The sequence below is a fragment of the Pogona vitticeps genome, chromosome 1 (genome assembly GCF_051106095.1).
Source record: "Pogona vitticeps strain Pit_001003342236 chromosome 1, PviZW2.1, whole genome shotgun sequence".
NCBI lineage: Eukaryota > Metazoa > Chordata > Lepidosauria > Squamata > Agamidae > Pogona > Pogona vitticeps.
Genome location: NC_135783.1, coordinates 48534669 through 48561226, shown reverse-complemented (window position 1 = coordinate 48561226; position 26558 = coordinate 48534669). Strand labels below are relative to the sequence as shown.

The 26558-nt window shown below is 41.4% G+C and overlaps 1 protein-coding gene across 3 annotated transcripts in view; it reads right to left on the bottom strand.

Moving 5' to 3' along the window:
• XPO5 (exportin 5) overlaps window positions 1–26451 on the bottom strand; it is a 62774-nt gene extending 36323 nt beyond the window's left edge. For all 3 annotated transcript variants that reach the window (XR_013540435.1, XM_020811785.3, XM_020811786.3), the window contains exons 1-18: window positions 26194–26451; window positions 24860–24981; window positions 23851–23923; window positions 22540–22677; window positions 22189–22371; window positions 19786–19812; window positions 18804–18989; window positions 18300–18376; window positions 16858–16957; window positions 16144–16227; window positions 15472–15597; window positions 14820–14910; window positions 11017–11145; window positions 10663–10778; window positions 8596–8751; window positions 6915–6956; window positions 3850–3939; window positions 793–992 (exon numbers count right to left, since the gene is read on the bottom strand). Coding sequence is in view for 2 of the 3 variants with exons in the window: in XM_020811785.3 (XP_020667444.3) it covers window positions 793–992; window positions 3850–3939; window positions 6915–6956; window positions 8596–8751; window positions 10663–10778; window positions 11017–11145; window positions 14820–14910; window positions 15472–15597; window positions 16144–16227; window positions 16858–16957; window positions 18300–18376; window positions 18804–18989; window positions 19786–19812; window positions 22189–22371; window positions 22540–22677; window positions 23851–23923; window positions 24860–24981; window positions 26194–26298 (2045 nt within the window). In the remaining variant the exon portion in view is untranslated. The remainder of the gene's footprint in view (window positions 1–792; window positions 993–3849; window positions 3940–6914; window positions 6957–8595; window positions 8752–10662; window positions 10779–11016; window positions 11146–14819; window positions 14911–15471; window positions 15598–16143; window positions 16228–16857; window positions 16958–18299; window positions 18377–18803; window positions 18990–19785; window positions 19813–22188; window positions 22372–22539; window positions 22678–23850; window positions 23924–24859; window positions 24982–26193) is intronic.
• Between the last annotated feature and the right edge of the window lie 107 nt (window positions 26452–26558).

Below are 26558 nucleotides of genomic sequence, written 5' to 3'. Positions count from 1 at the left end.
TTGAAAGTATGCATCTCCAAGCTCTGATGGTTATGTCCAGCATCACACATTCCACACTCTTCATAACCTCAGCATGTGGAATGGGAATTATTATTTTTTTGTGGAGGAGGAAAGATTAGTTATTGATGTCAGTACCAGGTTTGAGCCTTATACAGTGGTGCCTCACATTATGACGTTAATTCGTTCCAGCCAAATTGCTGTAGAACGAAAACATCGTAATGCGAAATTAAAAAGCCCATAGAAACGCATTAAAACCCAATTAATGCGTTCCTAGGGGCTTGAAACTCACTGTCCAGTGAAGATCCTCCATAGCGTGGCCATTTTCGCTGCCTGTGCAGCGAGGAATCCGTCCCAGAAAAGAGCGGGAAGCCATGTTTTTTACCCAGCAGCCATTTTGAAACTGCCGATCAGCTGGCCGAAAATCATCGCTTTGCGAGAATCGGTTCCCGAAGCAGGGAACCGATCACCGCAAAGCGAAACTCCCCCATAGGAAACATCATTTTGCGATTGCAAAAGCGATCGCAAAACCTTCAATGTAAAGCTATTTCATCGTAAAACGGAGCACTCATAACGCGAGGCACCAATGTACTATTTTTCTTCACATCTATGAACTTAAATAAATATAAAGCAGGCCAGAACATAATGGGCTTTATTATGATTTCTGTGTAGGTAGTGCTGTACAAAACCATTAAAAAATCCAACTGCTTGTAAGACTCACCTACTCCAATGCTCTGTGTAGTAATTAATCTGCACTGCACTATATTAGGGGAAGAATGGTCAACATTTATGTACCTTTTCATCTCCTCAGATAGCCACAGGGTAGCAACAGGAGACATGAGTTCTTCCAAGAACACTTTCTGTCGCTCATAATCCTTAAACTGGTTGCTAATAAGGACCAGGGCTTCCATAAGAGCACACTTCTCCATCTGGGTCAGGAGCAGTTCATTGGATAGCAGTTGCTTCACGTGGTTATACAGCATGTCAAAGTTTGGCTAAAGAAAAATACTCACATAAGCATCAGGAAATTTAAAACAGGCCACAAGACAAATGGCAACAGCACAAACTCTGAAAAAACCCCAACTGAGACAGCCGTGTGGTCCGCAATCCAAAAGCAGAAGAAGTCTACCTTTATTTAGAACACTAAAAATTAAACATTAAAACGTTTTTCATGAATAAAATTCACTTCCTCAGGCTTAGAGTAGAGATATTATGAATGAAAGTCCCAAGACAGCCATAGCAGAGACGATCTGCCAGGCACATTTCTTAAGGTGAGTCGAGAGCTGGTTTCAACCAGTTCGGGGGGGGGCAGGGTGTTTTTGAATGCCTTACATTTGGTGCCATTTGGCTGGAATTTTCCACTAAGCCTCCAAGATAGGAGGTAGCCCCTGAATGTATCCCCCCCCCCCCGCCATACTTATATTGCCTGTCTGGAAGCATGATACTGGAGTGGGTCATGGGCCATAGTGACTGTGAGACAGAAGGCACCCTGCTGCAGGGAGCTGAGAGTGGGCCATCCTGCACCATGGAAGAAGCAACCGAGGCACAGACGGTTACTCTGGAGAAAACCCCGGAGGGGCAAACGTTCAGAAAAGGAGGAGGATAAAAAGGACGAGGCAACAGGCAAGAGAAGGCAGTCAGAGACAGAGAGAGAAGAGACCTGCTTTTAGGGCACAGAGGTAGAGACCAGAGAGAGAGAGATCAGGGGAAGGTTGGGTGGAGATAGTTCAAGACGACAGGGGAGTGGACAAAGTTTTGGGTGCCTTGGGAGTTTGCTAAGCAAGAGTGGAGGAGGGAGATGCACCACAAACCTCTCTATTGGGGCCAGAGTGAGGAATGAGAGAGGCGAAAGAGATCCGAGGGAAAGAGAGGCACAAAACCGGGAGAATAAGAGATGTTCTGAAGTCCATGAGACCTCTTGTGGGACAAATCCCTTCCATCCAATATTAAAACCACCACTGGGCCAGAAGATATGGGAAGCCCAGATAGGCTGGGTCTTTCATCCATCCCAGGAATGAGGTTGCACCGTGAGTCGGTTGCCAATATGGAGGTATAAAGAGTTGGAGCTTGCACCCTTGCCACAGTGAGGGCCTGCTGATGGTTGAAAACTACAGTTATGTCAATCCTCCTCTGAAGCAAGAAGCAGGATCGCATGCTGGAGCTGACTCTACTGAACTGCCAAAAATTAAAGCTGTTCCCTTGAAACTGACTGGGGTGACTATGTCATCTGTGGTGATAAAGGCAAAGGGAGAGGGGGTGGGGACTAACTCAGATCCCATTGACATTTGGTTGGATTACTGTAACATGTTCTACATGTGATTGCCATTGGAAAGTGTTTGGAAACTTCAGCGAGTCCAAAATGCTGCAGCCACAATGCTAACAGGTGCTAGTTAACCCTGCTACAGCAGTTCCACTGGCTGCTGGTCCATTTCGCACAGTTCAAAGTGTTGGTTTTGACCTATAAAGCTCTAAACAACTTGGGCTCAAGCTATCTCAAACACAACTCTCTTCATGAGCCTTCCTGGCTTTTAAGATAACCACCTGCACAGGTGCATTTGGTGGGAACGTGGGGGAGGGACTTATCTCTTACTGCTCCCAGACCTGAAATCCCTCTTATAGGAGGTCAGGTTTGGCCCATCTTTATTGTCCCTCTACAAGCAGGCAAAAACCTTTCCCTTCAGCCAGGCTTTCAGTGACTAGCTGTCTAAGAGGGAATTCTTAAAAATGGGACTGTTGTGTTTCTGTTTTTTAAAATGTGTTTTTAGTACTACTAGTTTTTAGTATTATATTTGTTTAATTAACTAGGACTTCCTGTAGCTTTGCTCCTTCCAGCCTCTACTAGAGTAATTTCCTCCTTTTTCTTGAAAGCCTAATGGACAGGAAGGACACATGTAGGCAGCAAGACTTCCTCTGTTTTTCACTGCAGCTCCCAGAATTATGTCTGAAGGAATTTCAAGCAAATTTTAAGAATTGCCATCCAAAAGAAACTGACATTCCATGTCAAGGTTCTATTGCTATTGTAAGCTTTAACCCATATAACTGGTAGAAACCAGAGCTCCATGGGCCTTGGATCCTTCAGAATGTAATCCATTACTCTTTTGGGCAGTCTAGGGAGTTTGTACTTGGTGTGTACTCTGGAAACCTAACTACTGTTTATTCAGTAAATATATAACTAAATTTATTACTTTCTGTGTTGAATTCCCTAACTATACTTTTTAATTGGCTTTTTGTAATTTAGAGTAATTGAGGTCTCTTACAGTTTTTTCTCTGTTCCTCTAATAAAAAGATGAATTATTTTTAAATGGGCAATGTGGATAGCCATGTCTGGAGGGCTGGAAGAATCTGATACTAACTATTTAAAGTCTGTGTGGAATTCTGAGGAAAAGGGCTTTTCTGATTTCAGGCTTTAGTATCCTTAAGAATCTCTAGAGCAGTGGTGTCGAACTGTGGCCCTCCAGATGTTCTTGGCCTTCAACTCCCAGAAATCCTGGCCAGCAGAGGTGGTGGTGAAGGCTTCTGGGAGTTGAAGTCCAAGAACATCTGGAGGGCCACAGTTCGACACCACTACTCTAGAGAGTCTACTCAAGCCTCAGGTTCCCTCTATCTTGAGCTGGGGGACAAAGCTACAGGCAGTGCTAGTATATCTTACACAATTAGTTTAGCCTTGGTGGAAGTTATTTGCTTTTGCCATTCTTGCTGCTGGTGCCAGTTCTGGGTATTGATTTGACCCATGTGGTGATCACTCTTGGGGAGGCAGGAACTTTGGAGTCTGCTCTGGTTCAGGCTGGGTTTGGGTCTGACTGGGCAGAGACACCCCACAAACCTTCAAGTATATAAATTCAAGTAAGTTACCAGCACAAGTTGAGGGTAATCCCGACACATTTTGATAATGGAGGAGCAGGCGTGTCGCCTCACATTCTTCACTGCACGAGTTCTTGGGGCCTGGGAGAGAGAACAGATAAAACATCAGGACACCATTTTATCATAAAAGCTTTAACAGATCCCAAACTTAGGGCCTCTGTAATAACTGGATTCAGACGTGTGTAACTTCCAAAGGTCCAGGGGCCAACTCCAACCCTGTGGGGATCTGCCTTATGCCTCCAAAACGTTTTTTCAAACGTTCTCCCCACGTTTTTTCAAAACTGAAAGTGAACAGAAATACACTTCTGTTTTTGAAAACAACAACATACTCAGAATGTCCCTTCTTTTGTTTCAAAAGAGAACTGGTGCTCTTGGAGGTTTCCAGGAGTGTCTATTCTCCCTCAGAATGTCTCAGCATGCTGTCTACCCTCATAAACACTGAAGGCCCCCTGCCCCCATTACTGTCACAGCCGGAAAGCTCAAAAGCCCACTTAAAAATGGTAATCCTTCAAATGTCCATGGCAAGGAACCCTAGAGAGTCCCAATGAGATAGATTTATTTCTATGAAACCTGCTACCCAAACCTTTAATAACAGCAGACATCTGATGACTTTAGGTCAAGATGGAACAGAAATACATCTGTATTCTGCTTTTGCTAGTAACAGGAAGGAACAAAGAACGTCAGGGTATAATATTCCCTCCAAGGCATGTGGACAAGCAAGCACACAGCGCTTCATCAGGCACATGCAGCCAATTTAGTGTCTTGGCCAACTGGCTTCCGGTTGTGACAGGAATCCCACCTGCAGGGGGCAGAGCTGCCATACAGCACTCCTGAGAATTAGAGGGAATATTGACAGAGTATTTAACCCTTTCCTATGATCTCTAGCAATTTGTTAATCCTGCCTCACCAAATGTCTGAGATTATAAAACATATCTACATAGCCACATTGTGTAACAACTTACTCTGGATTGTGCTGAAGACATGCTTTAAAAAAGGACACTGATATTCATAGGAAATTGAATCCTGCATTCAATAACAAATGCAGGCCAGAATCCTATCGATGTTCCAAGTACATGTACGCTGCCATGGCTAATTGATGGTCACCCATACTTTACAGGAACACCAACAGGATTCCAAATACAGTGGTGCCTCGCACAACGATTGCTTCATACAACGATGAATTCACACAGCGATGGGTTTTTTTGAGGAATTTCCCCCATCGTTTAACGATGTTCTCTATGGGGGAATTTCACTTAACGATGTCCCTTTTTGCTCATTTAAAAGTGTCTTAAAATGTTTGAAACCTGTTTTAAATGCTTGGATTCCATAGTGCACCTTGTGAAACATGTGCAAACTTAATTTGGTTTTGTTCTGAGTCTTCATTAATTTTTGGTGATTTTTTTATTTTCCCCATTTAAATCAATTGAATGGACAGTTCAATGCATTTAAATAGGGAAAACAAAAAATCACCAAAAATTAAGGACGACTCAGAACAACACCAAATTAAGTTTGCATAGGGTTCAGGAGGTGGGCTAACGATTGCAAGCATTTAAAACCTGTTCCAAACATTGTAAGGCACTTTTAAATGAGCGAAAAGGGACATCGGAAAAGACTTCAAGAGCACTGAAGCCGGCTTCAGTGCTTTTGAAGCTCTTCCGTTTTTGCTCATTTTTAAGGGTCTTACAATGTTTGGAACAGGTTTTAAATGCTTGCAATCGTTAGCCCACCTCCTGAACCCTATGCAAACTTAATTTGGTGTTGTTCTGAGTCGTCCTTAATTTTTTGTGAATTTTTGAATTTTCTCTCATTGGAATGCATTGGACGGAAAGTTCAATACATTCCAATGAGAGAAAATTCAAAAAATCACTAAAAATTAAGGACGACTCAGAACAACATCAAATTAAGTTTGCATAGGGTTCAGGAGGTGGGCTAACGATTGCAAGCATTTAAAACCTGTTCCAAACATTGTAAGACCCTTAAAAATGAGCAAAAACGGAAGAGCTTCAAAAGCACTGAAGCCGGCTTCAGTGCTCTTGAAGTCTTTTCCGATGTCCCTTTTCGCTCATTTAAAAGTGCCTTACAATGTTTGGAACAGGTTTTAAATGCTTGCAATCGTTAGCCCACCTCCTGAACCCTATGCAAACTTAATTTGGTGTTGTTCTGAGTCGTCCTTAATTTTTTGTGAATTTTTGAATTTTCTCTCATTGGAATGCATTGGACGGAAAGTTCAATACATTCCAATGAGAGAAAATTCAAAAAATCACTAAAAATTAAGGACGACTCAGAACAACATCAAATTAAGTTTGCATAGGGTTCAGGAGGTGGGCTAATGATTGCAAGCATTTAAAACCTGTTCCAAACACTGTAAGGCACTTTTACAGGAGCGAAAAAGGACTTCGCAAAGCCATTGAAATGTATTGAGTCGGCTTCAATACATTCCAATGGAGGAAACATTGTTTCACTCAACAATGTTTCCTATGGGTTTTTTTCACTTAAAGACGGCAATCTGTTCCAATTGGAACGGATTAACCGGTTTTCAATGCATTCCTATGGGAAATGGTGTTTCACAGAATGATGTTTCACACAACGTTAATTTTTTTGGAACCAATTAACATCGTTGTGTGAGGCACCACTGTACAGTGTTTCTACTAGCACCTGCTTCATGAAATGATAAGTCTTTTTATTATTATAAACTCTTCTAGTGCAGTTTACATGCTCTAATAGACTGTATTATGAACACATAACCAGATGTAAATAGCTACACTGTGCATCTAGAGGCAAATACAGAAAAACATGCATTAGAAGTACTGAAATCTGTTTTGACAGAGGCCTAATGCAGGAACTGCAATTCATGAAGTGTTTTACTATGCTCACTTCTAGTCTAAACTAACTCCACAGCTACAGTAATATAGCCAGACCTGGCTACCAAGTTGCTTGGCCTCATTTCAGAATCAAAGCAATGTTAGTTTAATCATGTGAGATACTACTTTCTTATGTAGTTACATTGGGAACCGTCCCCTATACATTTTAGTATTGTATAGCTGAAATGAACTTACCTTACTTTCTTCTACAACTTCAAAGGTAACAGAGGCAAAAAGCTAGGGAACAAGAGCAGAAGTCACTCTTCAGTGTGTCGTTCTTTGTTATGCACTCTATAAAAATCACCCAAAAATTAATAGCTGAACCACTAGAAATTCTATCAGGCAATGTATTTCTGTTTTTAACACAAGACTTCAGCAAACAAGGGTTCTGACAAGGGTTCAGACCTTACATTGCTTCTCTATGTAAACATGTTCAACGGAATTCTACCATTTCCTCTGCTTTTAGAATTTATAGATCGTTGAGCATGAAAATGGACAAGCTGCAGTACAGAATTCCGTATGGATCATATTTCAGGCTCTTAATACCAAAACCCTCATTCAGGTATCTTCTAGTACTAAGTATTTAATTCAAATTGTCCACACATGTTCATATTTGTCACTGCAACTGTAAGATCTCAGGACATGGTATATCCTCTACATAATTCTGCATCTGTAGAGCAAAGGTAATAAACTGCTTAATAGCTCAGTGATTTAGGTATCTGGCTGCACAGCCGGAGACTGGAAGTTTGATTCCCCACTATGCCTCCCTGAAAAGAGTGTGATTCAAAGATTCATAGCGTAACTTCCACCTCTGCAGTTCTAAGATTAAGATTGGACAGATAGTTCAGTGGTTTAGATATCTGGCTGTGGAACCAGAGCTTGGGAGTTCAATTCCCCACTGTGCCATTTGCAAGAAGAACCAGTCTGTGTAGCCATGGGCAAGCTGCAGTGTTAGCACTGCCCCAGAATAAGGCAATGCTAAACCTCTTGAGTAGTTTCTACCTAGCTATCTCTGCAAAGGGTCACCATAAGTCAGAATTGACTTGACAGAACATGATTATTATTATAAAACAAAGGTAAATAATTTTATGGAGTGAGTACAGGCCATTTATCAATTCCTTAGACATGCTATAGGCCCTTAAAAAAAACCAACTTGAAATCAGAGTAGGCAGAAGACTACTTTGGGCTTCCCAATTATGGTTTTGGAGGGAAGGGGATGAAAAAGCACTGGGCACTTGTTTATTTTGTAAGAGAACCGCTATCCCTGGAGCTTTCCAGGAGTAGCAATTTACCCCATGGTACCTTTAAGACTAACAAATTCATTTCAGTGTGAGCTTTTGTAATCCATTTACCCTGGCAGAACAGAGAAGCATATAGGGAGAGACACATGAGGACTGAAACCACTGCGAAATTGATTACGCTGTAACAGCTTCCCTCCCTACAACCTTCAGTGTCAGAAGCGTATACTTTTAAGTGGTCTTCAAGTACAGTCTACAGCACAGTAGTCAATCTGACAAGTTCCAAAATGGGGTTGAGGGTTAGTAATATCTTTCTGTTTTAAGAAGGGTTGTAACATGCACAAAATATGTACAGGTCCAACTGATCACAACCATTACTTGTCCTTCAGGATGTAATGCTGGATTCAGAATCATCTCTAGAGTGAGAACTGGTTTCAAAAGACCAACATCAAGTCCCAGGTGAGATGGCTCTGCCCAGAGCATGTGGTCCTGGCAGCATAATTAGGATGTCTCTGGTCATCCCAGAGCTTCTCTTTCACACAACTTTCTACTCTATGAAAAGCCCATGGTCAAGAATCTGTGTGACATCATTCCTGAGAGCCTGAATCTATCAAGGAGAACAGTACAGAACTGCTTACCTTGGAAAGAACTTCTGGCAAGTATTCAGGCCGATATGTAACAAATGGAAATAGTGCAGAGACATTTGAAAGGACACAGGATAGGATGAGGGGATCCTTGGTTTCATAGCTGAGGACAAGCTGCAGCAATTCGATCCCCTCAGACACAGGGATGTCCTAGAATAAGAAAACAACTGTAAGTGCAGTTCTGCTTTGTAAAATACCAATCCTGCTTCCTCAGGGAGACAAATAAGACTATTTGCCTGTACCCTTGGCTGGTAACTAGCAAACTTGCAGAAATGTCATTTTCGCCTCTTAACATGTTTACACAAGAGATATTATTTGTCAGAAAACAATACAGACAGTTTAAGATGGGGTATTTCAATAAACAGGTGAGAGCTGAAATGACTTAAGTAATCCAATAGGAAAGTTTGCAGTACTGGATGCTTAGCTCATGGTAAAAGAGACTTTGTTGTTTGTCTTTCTGGACAGCGTTTAATCTCCTGACTGTGCAAAGCATTTAGCAGTGTCAACACAACTACTGGGACTTTCCAACTAATTTAGCCTATTATTCAGCATTCACTGTCACAACAACTACTGAATACCATGAATTCAGCATTCCTAATGAAAGACTGATATATGCAAATTCCAATACATTATCTAATTCCATGGCATCTCAATACCTTCTGGACAGTGGGCAGGCGAGTGGGTGATTATGAGAAGAATGACTTCACTAAAACATAACAAAATTACAAGCACAAAACAGCAATACTATGATGGCTGAATATGAAAATGTCAACATATATTCCTGCTTGTGCATTTTGTCCCACTTTTCTTCCTGAGCTATTAAGTGCTAAACCTAATGATTGCAACAGATTCAATTTTCCACTGTATTCAGGGAAAACCATTCCTGGAAAAAAAATCCTACAAACTTGATTGTAGATAAAGCCCAATTCATGTGTAATCCTAGTTGCGTAGTTGCTCTTGCAGAACTACCCATCCTTAAGTTTAATTGCCCTCCAACATATGAAGGACCCCAAGACATGGGGGGGAGAGACTTTGTAATTTCATCCCTGTAGCAAAAGTAATTTAAGAATTGGATGTTTATTATCTGAAATACTTGAGGTTTTCTAAGAGTAGTAATGGAACAACAAACACTATATGGCTGTATTTTTCTTGAATTTCTTTACAAGACTCAGAATCTTTCTTCAAACTAGTATTTCTAATTGGGAAACATTATAACATTGGGAAACATTTAGCTGTACTGCAGCTAAAACTGTGCTCACGACCTGGGGTTCAAATCCCAGGTAGCTGGCTCAAGGTTGACTCAGCCTTCCATCCTTCCGAGGTCGGTAAAATGAGTACCCAGCTTGCTGGGGGGGCAATGTGTAGCCTGTATAATTAAATTGTAAACCGCCCGGAGAGTGCTTGTAGCGCTATGGGGCGGCATATAAGTCCAATAAATAAATAAATAAATAAATAAATTTCTCTCTCTCTCTCTCTCTCTCTCTCTCTCTCTCTCTCACACACACACACACACACACACACAGAGTGGTGCCTCGCATAGCGAGGTTAATCCGTTCCGGATTAACCTTCGCTATGCTGAAGCATCGTTGAAAGGGGCAGGGAATTCCAAATAGGCCGAATACTCACTGTTCAGCGATGCTTCTTAATGGCCGGCAGCCATTTTCGTGCCCTTCCCTCGCTTAATGAGGGCGCGAAAACGCTGCGCGCGGCCATTTTGGGCCATTTCCTGGCTTCCGGCGGCCATTTTGGCCACCGAACAGCTGATCGTCGGGCTTCGTTTTGCGAAGATCGGTAAGCGAAACGCTTACCGATCTTCGCAAAGCGAATTTTGCCCTATCAAAAAAACATTGAGCAATCGTATTAGCGATCCCAAAAAAGGGATCGCTATGTGATTTCGTCATTGTACGGTGCGCTCGTTAAGCGAGGCACCACTGTGTGTGTATATACACACACACACACACACACTGTTAGTGTGGAGACTGGGTGTTAGGTTTTCATGAGGTAATGCTGTCACAACAAACCAACAAAGGCAGAAAAAAACAACAGGTTTGGACTGCATACTTCTTTATCCAGGGTCCGGAACATTGGGCTAATGATGCTCTCCAAGAAAAAAGTCATAGCGTCCCATTGTACAAAGGAAGGGGAAAAGATGGAGCAGTGGCCTTCATTGGTTTTAGCTGTAAAGAGGAATTAAAAGAAAATACTGAGATATTACTACTGTAAGGCCTCCCTTGCACAGAATTTATTTTCCCACATCGAAGACTTTCCCAGTAAAATTCTTTAAAAATTTTATAGCATGAACAACGTTACGTATTTTACAGATATTTTACATTTGTAAAGTGAATGGTTTTATTTTATGGGAATGTTCAGCTAATAATCTTGATTGATCATCATTAAGTTTTTAAGGTAACTTACAGTTCATGGGTCCAGTCTCGACAGGGGTGGACAGCTGGTATTTCAGCCATTCCCCAGCCATCTGGAAGCCTGTTCGAGGATCCAGTCGGCATGCCATCCTTATGACTTCTCCCTGTTGTGCTCGGAAAGCTGCCAAGAAAATTAGACACAAATGGGCTGGCTCGGAAAAAAACAAAGGATTCATCCCAGAATATTATCCCAAATCTGGAAATATGTATTGCTCCTGCTCAATCAGTCCACACAAAGGGTGGCGCAAGAGATATCTAGGTGGCAACTGTTTAGTGTTCCAGTTTCAGCAACTTATCAGGTATTTGAGACATTTAGGAAAAAATCTTGCCATTCTGAACTTTTAAAAAGTGGATTTCTGGCCTGTTGCAAGTTCCCTGCTGGTCCCATAACACAAGAAAAGAAATCACTAATACCACCCTCAGACATTTGTAACTAAGATATTTAGATATTTACAACAGTGCAGGAAGAAAAACTATAGGCCAGTAATCAAATGAATGAATCACAGATTAAAAGCATAGTCTGAAATAACCAGTATAGGCAGAACAGCATCAGTAAAAAAGATCACATGAAATTAATATATCTGTCTCACATGATCCCAGTCACACTTGTGGAAAATAAAATAACAAAATAACACACACACACACCCCAAATATAAAGCATATTTGTTTATAAATAAAAAGGAAATCTCCAGGCTTGCTGAGTCTTACATCACATAGCTGGCAAAAAGACGGAATTTTTTTTACTTAGTCTTAGATTATAATGTATTACATTGTGAACCAGGTTGATAATCCACAATGAAAATGTGTTCTCTTGGGCTTCTATGGAGACTGTTCTACATATCAAGTGACTCTTTTAATGCACTAAGCAAAGCATTATTTGAGAGAATACATCACAGGTGCATTGAAATGCATTGCTACTCTTAGAAACCATGGTTTAAAATCCTACCATCACTTCACTAAGACCACCACTGATATGAAGGTGGGACAAGCATACCTAGTATCAAGGTTGGAAAGACTACAGCACCTATCATTTAAGGAACCTTTAGCCGGACAGCACCACCAAACGTCTTAGACACTCTTACCCAAGTCATAAGTGATGCAGACCCCATATGGCTAGAAAAATATGAGATAATTACTTTTGTTAAAGCTCTGGCAAGGTGTGATAGCCCGTGTCTGGAATCCTGTGTTTAAAATCAGGCAAATTACACCATAGAGTAATTTTATACCCAAATGACTCACAGGTATGACCAAGTAATCAAATGGAAGTCTTATCTGTGTACAACCTTCACACACCTTCAGTGATATGCATCTGTTTCCTCTCGTTAAAAACAACTTCACAACAAATAGGAGAAATTATACTAAAATTAACCTACAGACAGCACCTCTCTCACACTTGACTATATATTTATAGACAAAACTGAAAGACTCCTGCACAAAGATTGTCCATTAAGCTATTAGGAGATTTTGAACAAAATTACTGTATTGCTTTGCAGATGGATAGAACAGCTGTGGACAGTAGCACCAGCTGAAAACGTGCATGCATAGGGGTAGCCATTAAAGGAAAAGTGAAATGAAACAGCTGTATTGTGAACTGGAATCTCTTGTTGCAAATGTCAGTAAACAGCCCCCATATTAGGGTACCCCACATGCACAGTCTAGGTTCAGAAAAAAAATTATACTTAAATTCTTGTATTTTGTCTACTGCATATGCCTACAGCTTATTCATCCGCCTGCCTTTTGTAAAAACTGTTGTTTTGGATCAATAGAATTTTTTTTCTAAAACCTACTGCTACCATACAAATGTTGTGAAAGATGAGCTCCAAGAACCATTTTGAAAATTCTTGTATTTTTTCTAACGCATGTGTTAGCACAACTAAATACGATATATAGTTGTGGTAAGGATTAAATTGGATTTGTGCTTCTGAAATACATCACTAATAGAGGAGAAAGAAAAACTCACTGCTGGACTATACTAGAAGTCTACCAAGTCAAACATATGTGGCCAGACAGACCCACAAGAAAGACATGAAAGTAACAGCCTTTCCCCCCTCCTGCCTTCAATCATGTGATATTCATTTTATCCCTTCTATAGGAAAAGGGATGTCATAAGTTCCCTCCAACATGCACAGAGGCTCTGGAACACTGGATTTGCCAGGTCAACTGACAACTAATGGATAGTTTTGCTGCTCCAAGCTAATTTGTGAACTATCTCCACCCCATTCCCTAGCATCCTCTCCCCTCAGACACCAAAGAGACAGGCAGAAAGGTGGTGATATTTTCCTACTGCCAAGAGGATAAGCCTCTATAGCAACCATTCTCAGCCTTTTTTGGCTACAGCCATAAAAATAATATGAAAGAAATATAGGCTGAATCAGGGTTGTATATATTGCATAACTAACCTTACAAGGTGGGATGTGAAGAATTGTTTCCAGTCTGTGGCCCCCTTCAAATATACCAGTGCCCTTCAGAGGGTCATTTGGCCCCCATTGAGAATGGTTGCTCTATATAGGACTGTAGCTACCTCGCTTGTATGTCCTGGCAGGATCAGATCCTCTGTTCACATATGGGAGTGCTCCTGTCTCTTGTAAATGTCACACACACTTGGCCTTCCCCTCAAGTAAGTAGCACTAAAACATGGCATTCCTTCAAGGCAAGTGTTGCTGGGAGGCAGCTGTTCTTCTGGATAAGCACTGTAGGATGCTGGCCTCCCTTCACCTAAGCACTGTTCAAAGTTGGCACTTCACCTAGGTATCCAATTAAGTTTATGATCCCACAGCGCTGTGGGTAGTATGTTACAGAATGTTTCCTGGGGCCCACTGGAGGCCTGTCTGATATCAGTTGGTAGTCTCTCCCTGCTGGGAATCTGAATGCCCCCCCAGCCAGCTTTTGCTCCCCCCGCCAGCCCTCTGCCCATGTGACAACCTCTCCACTCCACTATTTCCCTCCTGTTGATGCTGGGTTGGGCATCTCACTCATAAAGCCTCTTCCCCCTGCCTCGGGGCCACTGGCACATGCAGGGGTCTTGTATATAGGGGTCTCTTGGCCAGGGCTGGTGACTCTTCCACAGACAGGACTGGAGTCCAATCCCTCCCTCTCCAGGTGTTCTGCACTCGTATTTCTCTCGCCCCTCTTGACACTTCTTGTCAAGTGAGAGCTTTCCATACTCCCACCTCATGCTGCCTCTCTCTTCTTTTCTTCAGTGTTACAGCCTTCCCCACCCTCCTGCTTTAATTTCCTGGTACAAACTTCTTGCATTCCAATCTCTTCTTTCTTCAATATCCAGTTGTTCCCTCCTCCTGTGTCGACATCTTCTCTGTATACTCCAATCTCCCCCACCCACCTGCTCCTCCTGAGGGATCTGTGCTCTTCCAGTTTTCATATTTCCCACTCCCACTCTTCCCTTTGTGCTCTCTGTGCTCCCACCCCAATGCCTGGCAAATGTCCATTTGGGCAGCATGCAATACCAATACCATTTCTGGTCACTGTAGCACAAATATTGCGGGCTCCCAGCCAACCAGTCTTATGCAGGATGAGAGGCAAGGGAGTGGACCTGGTAGCACTCTCACAATCTGTTGCTGGAACCAGCTTCATTTAGTTACCATGGCTAATATCTGATGACAGACCTACCCTCCATGAAACTAGCTAGGTAGGAGGCACATGATGGACTTTTCAAGCTCCAACTCATCTTTTGGCCCATTCCAAGATTTTGTTAATGCCACTCAAATGAAAGAGTTCAAAGAAAGTGTCAAGCTAACCTCAAAAGTGAGGGGTTTATGGGAAGAAGACTAAACTTACAATTGAAGAAGCAATTGAAGTCTTCATCGCTGTCAAAATCAAAGCGAGAATATTCACAACTGGGGCTGTCTGTTTTAGAAGGAAAACCCACCTGGAAAAAGAAAGTACATGAAGCGATGGAAAACACCAAACATTATGTTATTTCCTACTCTGAAGAAATTCTGACACTCAAGAATGAAGCCAGAAATGCTAATTCTGCACAGGTTTCTCCCTAGCGTCACAGTAAAATATGGTCAACAAAATACTGAAGCTGTTTGAGCCTTTTAAAATGCATTAGAATAAAAATATGGTCTTAAAGTGATTTCTTCATGTTTACTTGCAGAATAAATTAAAATAATCAAAATGTTTAAGAGCGTCTCCTTACAGTTTATGAAAGAAAAACAATTCTTTTGACAGAAATAGAAGGCTTTTCTTTGGGCCTATGACAGGGGCAATCAACACACAGTAGGTCGATCACATAATCTCATGTATTACACAGATTGGACAGGCCCCTGCTCTCTAATCCAAATCACCCACAATCAACATAAATGCTTAGGTGATCACTCTCCTGGCAGTCTTTCAAATCTCTCTGTCTCAGACTCTGAAAACCATGTTGTATTTTATATACTGATATATTATCATGTTGTTAACAAAAAGACTCTCAGGAATATACCTTCACTAAATTTGTCATAGATGCCCTCAAATAATTTGGGATAATAGCCAGCAACACAGGATCACGTGACAGGACTTCATGTCGAAGAAGAGCTCCCCATGTGATCTGAGTTGAGGAGCGTAAAAACTAGAAGAAGAAAAAAAGGAAACAATTTATTAAGCCAGGAATCTGTATAAGAAAAAACAAACAAAACATTCTGAAGTCAAAATGAGAATGATGGCCCAGTGACCACTCAACAAGCATAGATAAATACTCAAAAGCTCAAATGAAACCAAAAAAGAACACTTCAAGTGCACATATGTCAAAACAAGAAGTGAGGAAAACTTCTGTTCAATTGAGACAATATCATTTGCTATCATTGCAAACAAGACTTTAATGAATGGTGGATGGCACAGAAGTACACACCACTTCACTTTCCAGAGTTTTAGAGAAGGAAAGGACAAAGATTCATACATGCATTTTATAGACAATACCATTGCTTACCCCAACAAATCAAACCAGCACAATTCTCAGTATGGAGTGTTTAAGTTAACTGCCATTCTGCCTCCAAGAAAACCTCTCTTTAACTCAAGGTGACACAACTTCAAAAAATATTCAGAGTGCTTACATTAACCACACAGGCTTGCAATATATATGGGTGATCTATGAACTCAGGGTAGCTTACCTACCTACCTGACTTGGGTGAGTTGTGAAGGCTAGAAATGCCTCAAGATATTTTCCAAGGTTGGCAGGTATTTCCACATCTGAATCAGCGCCCTGTTGGAAGCAAAGTGCAGGTGAAGAACATTTGGAACCTAGCACTGTTCCAACACCAAGCTGCTCGTATCTCTCCTCCCTTTTGTTTTCTCAAGGCTAAGCATAGCCAGTTTCTTTCAGATTTTCCTCATAGGGCTTGGTTTCCAGTCCCCTGATCATACTTGCTGCCCTCCTCTGAATTTGCTCGTTTGTCATTATCCAGAACACAGAACTCTAGTTGAGGCCTAACCAGTGCTGAGTAACAGGGGACCAGTACCTCAAGGAATTTGGAGACTTCTGCTAATGCATCCTGCATTTACCTTTTTTTGCAGCCACATCACACTATGGGCTCATATTCAGCATTTGATCTACAACAATTTCAAGATCCTTCTTATTCATAGTATTAATGAGTCAAGTAACTGCACACGTTTCCCCCCCCCAGGTGTAGAACTTTACACCTATCCAAGTTAAATTTCATTCTGTTGTGTTCTGCCCAATGTTCAAGTCTATCAAGATTTTTTTGAATGTTATTCCAGGTTTACTAGAATGCAGCTAATGGTGAAAGACAACACTCTCTCCTGGGGAATGAAAATTATATAACAGCTTCTGAAAAACAGTGTTGCAAGAATGCCTCGTAATGGAAAAACTCACCACCAATGCACACAGCTGGCTCCCCAAAGAGCATAAGACTTGGCAAAGTCTCTTCAAGAAAACATAGTGCTTCTCTACTAGCCCTTCACCATCTGCTGTCCTGAAAAGGAATTTTTAAAAACTTCATGCATATCTTAGTGTAGTTAGGGATGAATATAAGTGTGAATTAAGTCCCTCTGCTCAAAAACCTTGTAGGATGAAATCTGCCTATGCAACAGGAATGTTGCCATACAGGTAGTCATAGCGAGGAGGGACAGGATCTGTTCTCGATCATCCCAGAATGCAGGACACGTAATAATGGGCTCAAGATACAGAAGTCAGGTTTAGGCTCTATAACAGGAAAAGTTTCCTAACTGTTAAAGCAGTATGACAATGGAACCAATGACCTTGGGAGGTGGTGAGGGCTCCAGCGCTGGAGGCATTCAAGAGAAAATTGAAAACCATCTGTCAGATCTGCTTTGATATGGATTCCTGCATTGAGCAGGGGGTTGGACAGGCCCTTTCCAACTCAGTTATTCTATGTCAATCTACCACTGATTAAAATCTTCCTTTCACAATTTTGGAGCATGAATGACCTTGCAGCATTTTGTATGAGCCACACACACGCCTCAGAATCAAGTAAAGAAGCCTTTATTCGGCAGCAATCTGCCACTGTTGAGGATATAAGTCCTGCTGTGTAGGTGGAGCTAAGCAAAGGACTTTAATATCTGTCAATTAAAGTAGCATCAGAATTCCGCAAGAAACCTTATTTAGTCAAGTTCTGCCTGTTGCAGTTCTGAACCTTCCCTGTTTTCTTCAGTGGCTGACAAATGGCTGTTAATAATAGGATTTTCTGGAGCTCACTAACTCCCAGTATCATCATAAATTAAAAGCAACTTAATGGCGTATAACAGTATACTCTCCCCACTGGAAAAATCTTCCTGATTTCATGAACAATAGGAGAAAAGGATCTTGTTCTCACACACAGGTCATCATAGAATACTTCCAAGTCTACTGAAAGAAGCCTAAAGCTTCAAGCTCCATATAAATCAAAGTATTAAAAAGGGTTTACAATAAATACTTCTAAAATATTAAATTTTCCAAATTTGGCTTTACCTAATAAGAACAAGGATATGAAGGAGAGATAAAGTCTCAGAGAGTTGAAAAAGTGAGTTTATCATACTTTTTAAAGCAAAGGAATGCCTAGATGTGAAGTTTATTTTATGATGTATGCCTTGAGCTCTGCCCACCCAGAAAGTACAACAATGGTCAACTAAGACCTAAATATCACAAGACCAAGATATTTCTTGTGAAAAAAATTCCTTGAGCCAAACATATGACAATGTCTATCTAGGGGCTATGAAACATAAGACCCACATGTTGCTTGTGAAAAAACATAAGAACTACTGTAGTTTCCATTAAAAAGCCATAATGTCCCCACAGCAGCAGAGCGTAATACTCACTGAGCAGCTGAAAGAATGTAGTGCATGGCAACATCCCCAAACAAAACCATCAAGGGCTTGCGGTCATCCAGCTTCCCCTACACAGAGAGAAAATTAAATCTTTGTCATGATACATGCAACATCAACCAGAAGTTGCAAGTTTATTAGCTGTTGCTAATACAGGAAATGCAAACCATATTAATGATTAATTCTACATTCCACATTTTTCTCCACCTGTTGTGCTATCACACAGGACAATGCGGAACAGCAGACAAGAGTTATAGTAATGGGAGTCATCCAGCCGTTGAAGGGCAGGCAAAGGATAGTCAAGACTATCACACTCTAGAGAAATCCTTCTCCCTGAATAGCAACCCCCTATATAAATTGCCAAACAGGAAGAGTCCAGAGGAATGGAGATGAAGAGGAAAATCCTTTATGGCCTTACAGTGCTCAGTCCTGTTCTATATTTATGCATGAAATGTCATGCATGAAATCTATTCATAAAGGCGACAAAGAGACACTCACTTTCCTGCTGACTACAATCAGGAGGCACTCTGCTGCTCCCACTTGAAGTTCTGGCTCATTCAAGAGCAAGCACAGCATTTCTAGGAGCTTGCAGTTATCTGCCGTAATGTGGCTCATAGCCACCCAGTCAATGTAGCCAGCCAGAGTATTGAGAGCTGCGATCCCTACTCGACAATTTGCTTGTGCCTGTGGAGAAACAGTGATTGAAAGATCAGACAACAAATGATCCTGTTATTAGCTTCACAGTCACCAATAACCAGTAATAATCTGGCACTACTGCCAACTGATCGTAGCGCATATAAGCATAGAAAGATTAAAAAATAAACTTAAAATGTTATCCTTTTTTGCTCTGAGGCAACCACTCTATGAGAAACTTGTTTCACTTACAGAAAGAGACACTAAATGGAAGAAAAAGTTGGAGCAATCTTCTGAAAATACCCAAGTTGTGGCTTCACAGCTCCAGGAATTCCTGGTTGAGACAGCTTATTTAGATTCACTTCAAACCAGCTTCAGGCCTGCCTTTTGGTTGGAGACAACTTTGATTGTCTTGATGGACAATCTACATCAGGAACTAGATGAGGGAGTATGTTCCTGTTTGGATTTCCTACCAGCTCTCAAGACCACCAACCGTTATATCCTTCTGGATTCTCTCTCTGAGATGGGATGGGACGGAGGAACTGTTTTACTGTGGCTCCAGTCCCTCTTAGAAGACCAAGCTTAGAAAGCAGAGCTGAGGGAGCCCTGCTTGATGCCCCAGCTGTTAGCTTACAGGCTCCTCAGGATTCTGTTTTCTCTTGAAGGAACAACTAAAAAATTTAGTTGAATAACACACATGGTGTGGACTGGATTTGTAGTTAGCATTTACTTAAGTCATCTTCAGTCCAATTTGTTATAAGAAACTAATAAATCAAATATATGAGTGACTAAAACAGACAGCAGAGAAAAGTAATGGAATAGATTGTTGACCTTCTCATCTACTTACTTTTAGTTCTTGAGATGCATCCATTTTCTGGAACATAGAATAAAGAATGAATGAGCTACTGGAGTGGACACTTCAGCAGCACTTCAGGTTACACACAATTTACTTCCAGTCCACTGCTTATTATAGGCAACATAGCCACGGGATATTTCAATAAATGTTTCTTCCATGAAATACACCCAGGTTCACTATACTAAATAGATACATAATTTATAGATATAAACTGTATTTGTTTTAAAGGGTAAATTGCGTATTTGAATGATCAGATACAGAGCTAACAGAGCATGCCAAAATATATATCACCCCTCCTCCATTCTGGAATGTATAAACAGTAGAACTGTTAGCTCTGACAGAACAAGTTTGCATATACAGTGGTGCCTCGCTTAATGACGATAATCCGTTCCAGGAAAATCGCCGTTAAGCGAAAACATCGTAAAGCGAAATAAAAAACCCCATTAAAACGCACTGAAACCCGTTCAATGTGTTCCAATGGGGTAAAAACTCACCGTCCAGCGAAGATCCTCTATACGGCGGCCATTTTCACTGCCAGTATAGCGAGGAATCTGTCCCTAAACACAGCGGGGAGCCATTTTAATTACCCGGCGACCACTTTGAAACCGCCAATCAGCTGTTAGAAAAACGTCGTTTTGCAAAGAATCGGTTCCCGAAGCAGGGAACTGATCATCGCAAAGCGAAATTCCCCCATTTAGACCATCGTTTTGCGATCGCAAAAAGTTCATCATAAAGCGAATTTGTCGTAATGCGGGGCAATCGTAAAGCGAGGCACCACTGTATACAGTACACAGAAAACTTAGGTCTGCACTTGACACACTATATTTCAGAAGTGTGTCATAAAATTATAGCACATAAAAAATACAAATGTAGTTGGAAAGATGCACAATAAGGACGAGTGTGATGAAATCAACATATGACCAGGACTCTATTTTACATATACAACTTTTGAATGTCACAGATCTTTCTTCTACAACACCAAAGGATTCTCTCAGAGATAAAATGATCCAAAATTTCAAACAGCCAACCCATGGAATTCTCTATTAATGCAGGTAACATATTTTATGAATACGTATGTCATACATCTGACTATAACAATAAGTTCTCCCATTCTTAATATTAAATACTGTATTAAAAGCACCTAGTTTCCAAAAACAAAGTCACGATGTGTTTCAATTCCAGTCATGTTTTTTGATTTGACTGTCCCAGCAACAATTCAATTTATTAAATATTTCATAGACATCAAATATGTCACCCCCCCAAAAAATATCCACTAGAATTCTTTCTTTTGGTCAGTTATGAAAAGCCTTGAAATTCTATGTTAAACACAGTGCCCAAATATTCAAGATACAATGGAAATCTCTGTCTTTAATAACTGCCTAAAAACAGAAATAATTATTTGTTTGCTGCAGATATTTTATTGAATTAGATCAATGCTCTGATGTGACATACTTGCTAATAGATCTTATAAAGCTAGAATGATAATATCCCAAATTTGCAGTCCTATCTGTATATCCCTAACAACACACCATTCAATACAATCAAACTATTTTATAAATGCAGGTTTGTTCTTAAGCTCCAGATAATAAAACCAAGCAGTTCTCTTCTTTATGGATAAACCACAAGAGTCTCCCTATGAGTTTATCTTGAAAACTTTACATGCTATTATTTCCATAGTTGGATCACAATATATTATAGACATAAGGACCTTTTCACACAGATCAACTCAGTTACCTAACCTCCACAAAGCTACTTGCAGAAACATCAATCTTCAAATATTGTTCCACAGAAATACCTCAAAACAATATGAAAACTGGTGGGAGAAAGCACCTTGGTTCTGGGACACCAATCTCATTAATTAGGAGGAATCTATAATTAGAAATAAACTTGTGCTTCCAAACGTAGGCATCTATTCATACATATTTTTTAAAAAATCAGTTCAGTCTACCTTTCTGCCTATAGATTTATCATGTCCATGGGTTTCCCTTTTTCTCTGTCTCCTAGAAACTATGTTTCAAATGAGAACTTGATTTGAACACTTTGCATTTTGCTCCTTTAGAATAATTAATATTTAGGGTATCCATGCCTTAGGAAGGTAACAGCATGTCTATTTCATAGACAAAAGAGACTTCACAGAGGCTTTGGTCGACCCCAGAAACTGATGCAGAGGCATCAGCAAATCAACAGCGTGTCTTCTACAGCTAAATGATTCACCAACAACTCAAAAGACTACTGATAATGAATGATATAACCTCAAGTGTTTCTGAGCAAAACCTCAAATTAGTCATTTTCTCCCAGCAAAAATCTAAAGTGTAGCAAGAGATGTCACATCCTTGTCAGACTTGAAAACCTAGGGATACACAGTCTTAATTAAACAAACAAGGAGACTCTTACCATACGTCTGTATTTGTTAACATTCTGCTGCAAGGTGTTGAGCAAGAAGCTAAAGACCTTATCCATGTTCTGTGTGAGAGTTTGCTGGATGTCCCGTCTTCGTTGGGCTGGCAATGTCTGGAAGGTCACCACATCTTCTGCCAAGCGCAGAAGTATAAACATGACCAACTCTGTCTGAGTCTCCTATCATTAAAACAAAGAAGAGACACAAACAATATGAGCACAGAAATAGCTCTGAAATCTTTGGAGAATGTTTGTACATATGATATATGCATACTTTGATACAAATACCTCCCAAGGAAACAAGTCCTGAAAAGAGGCTGTAGCTTGAATTTAAGATGCAAGTCATACCCCTTGTTTGGAAAGTGTATCCAGCTCCTTTAACATATCAGGCCAGTGCTGGGGCCACTCACGCTTGATCATCTCCACTACTATGCGAGAAAGAACATCCTTAATGTGACTTTCTTCCTCTAAGATATTCTGTGTACCCTGTGAATGAAAAACTGAAGAATTACATTGTGGAAGATACTAGATGTACAGATTCCATCGCTTACAAAGCTGAACACAGAGACATATTAGGACAAATTCCACCTTCAAATGAAATTGTGTAAGAGCACCATCCTGGTCTGCCATCACAAGGGAACTTAAATACAATGGTGCCTCGCTTAACGGGTGCCCCGTTTAAGGATGAAATCGCATACCAGCGAACTTTTTGCGATCGCTTTTGCGATCTCATTGCAATGTTTTAAATGTAAGAGCACCATCCTGGTCTGCCATTACAAGGGAACTTAAATACAATGGTGCCTTGCTTAATGGGTGCCCCGTTTAACGAGGAAATCGCATACCAGTGAACTTTTTGCGATCGCTTTTGCAATCGCATTGCAATGTTTTAAATGGGGAAAAATCGCTTTGCGATGATCGGTACCCTGTTTCGCTTACCGATCATCGCAAAGCGATGATTTTTTAACAGCTGATCGGCAGTTCCAAAATGGCCGCCGGGTTAAAAAAAATGGCCGCCCGCTGTTTTCTGGGACGGATTCCTCGCTTACCGGGCAGCGAAAATGGCTGCCGTATGGAGGATTTTCGCTTAAAGGTGAGTCTGAAGCCCATAGGAACGCATTGAAGGGGTTTCAATGCATTCCTATGGGCTTTTTAATATCACATAGTGACGAAATCGCTTTGCAGCGATTTTTGCTGCACCGATTATCGTCGCTATGCGAGGCACCACTGTAACTACTATGGTACTAAAAATAAATGTCAAGCCAGACAGATCAACAAACCTAAGAAAAGTCTGAATTTCATAGTTTCCCTCTACAGTATAATACACTTTTTTTCTACAGAAATAATAGCAATATTACTGAAACCTGCCCCAGAGATAAGACCCAAGCTCCATTCCTTCCTTATGTACATCACAAGCATAGCTTTTGTCCTTTCACTGGGTGATTAGAGGTCTTTTCTTGTCCTTTCACTGGGTGAATAGAGGGCTTTTCTCCATCACATAGGTAGGAAAATTGAAATCAGTAGAGCATTTTTGTACATTTTTGTACAAAGCAGGTAGGCTGCAATTCAGAACTAAAGTGAAGTCTGCCTTACAATGGTGACACTGGAGAACATTTTACTACTAAATAATAGTGTAGCAATTTAATCTGAAATTCAACTCACATTAGATATAAGCCCCATCACATTGTTCTTCAAATAGACTTTCTCCAGCCGAGCCATAGTATTCCATCGGAATCTACCCAACAAAACACAAACCCATCAATTTGATTTTACACTAGTAAATATACCATGATGATACTGCTACTGCAAGTAATGAGTTCAGTGAGCCTTACTCTCATATCTACTGTAAGACTGCAGTAGATGAAGGAACGCAATATAGAATTCTAAAATTATTGATGCTATAACAAAAAATGAACTGAGTGGTTTCTTCTGCTCCTCTAATACTACAATGTGCATCACTCAACTCAGCTTATTAGCAATAAATTAAAACCACACAAAAGTAAAAACTCTTTTTAATATAATATATTATGAATACATTCACACCATAATTTACAGTGTCACTCATAAACCTGGATAGATTTTAAAGGGGTATAGATGAGTTCAGGAAGTAGAGTTGTATTAACAGCTATCTACCAAAATAGTTTAAAAGAGGTACTAAGTTTATATGTTATTACAATAAACCAGATGCTGGGTGGCGTCAGCAGGGAAAGGGCAATGTGGCCTACTTATGGACTTCTAATAGGCATGTGATTCCCTTGAGGAGATATCATTTCTGGTCTGATCCAACAAGGCTCTTCCGCATGGGGTGAGGACATGTAGTCCCTTCTGAAAACAGTCTGTGCCATATAATTACCGAGTGGCCTAATCAACCAGAAGCTGGTAGCCTAAGCAAGAACAGTCTTGGGGAGAGTCAATACTACACGCACAAAAAGAATAAGAAAGCACCAGGTTTACTGACAACAGAGGGGAGATATGACGGCTAGATAATTCAACCAAGAAATCACTCCATTAACAAAAAACTGCTATATATGTTCCTTCTTTGAGATTCCTTTTCATGGAAATGGCAAGATGTCTTTCCTTTGCCATAAACCACAAAATTAATAGTAATGAGAGGGAGCAATTGTGACAGACGATAGGTAGTCTGAAAATTACAGTGGTTCATCTTCCTTACTTCACCACATGTTCCAGGATCTGAAGACCAAAGTGCCTGACAATAGCGATCTGGGTTTTCTCTGCCAGTTTCAAACCACAGGGAACACATACTGGACTCTTTTCTTTAAACTCTTCACAGAACTGAAAACAAGAAGAAAATATTCCTTTTAATCAAATATATGATGTGTAAACATTTTATTAGGGCAAGGAAAAACAGAATTCAAAATTGTCTCACACTGTTATACACCTTATATTAAAGACTCCTTTAATGTCTCCCTCAAAAATTTCTAATCTTCGAAGATTCCCTCACTGTTGTCTTTATTGTATGCAAATACATGTTCCACTGGGTCTCTTCACTCCCTTTCCCTTGTCCCTTCTCATCAGCTGATTGTAGGCTGGTTCCTATATGTTTCCTTTTCTGGTTTAATGTCATCTACAAAAGACAAAACCTCTCCAGAACAATGTCTTTCTGAAACAGGAACACTTCATCTGCTAATCTAAATACCTTACCTAATAAATAAATATTTCTTACATTATCTGTGTTTGCACCGCCACCCATCTTTCTGGTAAGGCCCTCCTCCATATATAACAGAAGAGGCATTTACGCAGAAATTCATCAAGCCCAACTTTACCTGCCACTGACATGTAACAATTATTTCCACCTCTACATCTTTTTGTTTTGTGCAGCTGAGCCTGGCAAGGAGGTGGTGCCCCGGCAAGCCTTATGCTTTCCCGTTGCATCTGTCTTATCCCCAACTTCAATGTCCCCTAAGAGGTTGGAAAAGTTGCTTTTTTGGCCTATAACTCCCAGAATCCCAGCAGCCAGCAGAGCTAGTGGCCATACCAGGTGGGTGCTGGACAACATACAAATAAGTCCAGGCTTTGCGTGCAGAGGGGGGGGCATCATGCTCAAGGGGCGGTCCGAGCTAGTGGCTTTGGGCTCCCGATCCCCCCCTCTTTCCCCAACCGAGGCCAGGAAGCCAGCCACGTGGACGGATCACTCTGCTATGGAGCCAACCAGCAAGCACGTGGAACGGGGTGAGGGGTCGGGATCCAGCCAGCCCAAGGCCTCCACCCTCCACCCCCGAACCTGCTTCTGAAAGTCTGTTCTTTCACAAACGGCTCCGAGGCGGTGTTGCTCCGCTATGGGCAGAGGCGATGAAGTTCTCAAAGAGCAGGGATAACAACAGGGAGGCTGCGGGCCACGTGTCTTTCCCTCCTTCCACGTGTTCCGGGTTCGAGCCCGGCCGGAGGGGCTCCCGCCAACCCAACCCAACTCCCGCTCCCTCCAGATCATAACCCACGGGAAAGATCGGCTTGGGAAAGCCCCGCCATTCCCCATCCCGGCGGCACCTTTAAGGCCTCCAGACGGTAGCGCTGGGTGGAGGCCGGGTCCATCATCACCGTGACCGCCTTCACCAGTTGCTCGCAGAGGGTGTTCACGGGGTCCCAAGACATGATGAAAGACGGGCGGGGGTTGGGGCGCCAGAAGCGGGGACTCGGGAGGGAGAGGGGGTGGGGGGGAAAAAAGAAAGAGGAAAGGTGCCGTTGCCCGGGGCAACCAGGCACAGGGCAAGAAGGGAAGACTCCCGAGCCGGGCAGAGCCGCCGAAAGAACGTAGTGCGCAGGCTCCAACGGCCAGGTGCCCCCCCTCCTTGTGCTCTTTGGTCAGGCTTTCGGAATGCCGGCCACAGGTACCATAGACCCACCGCGGCCCC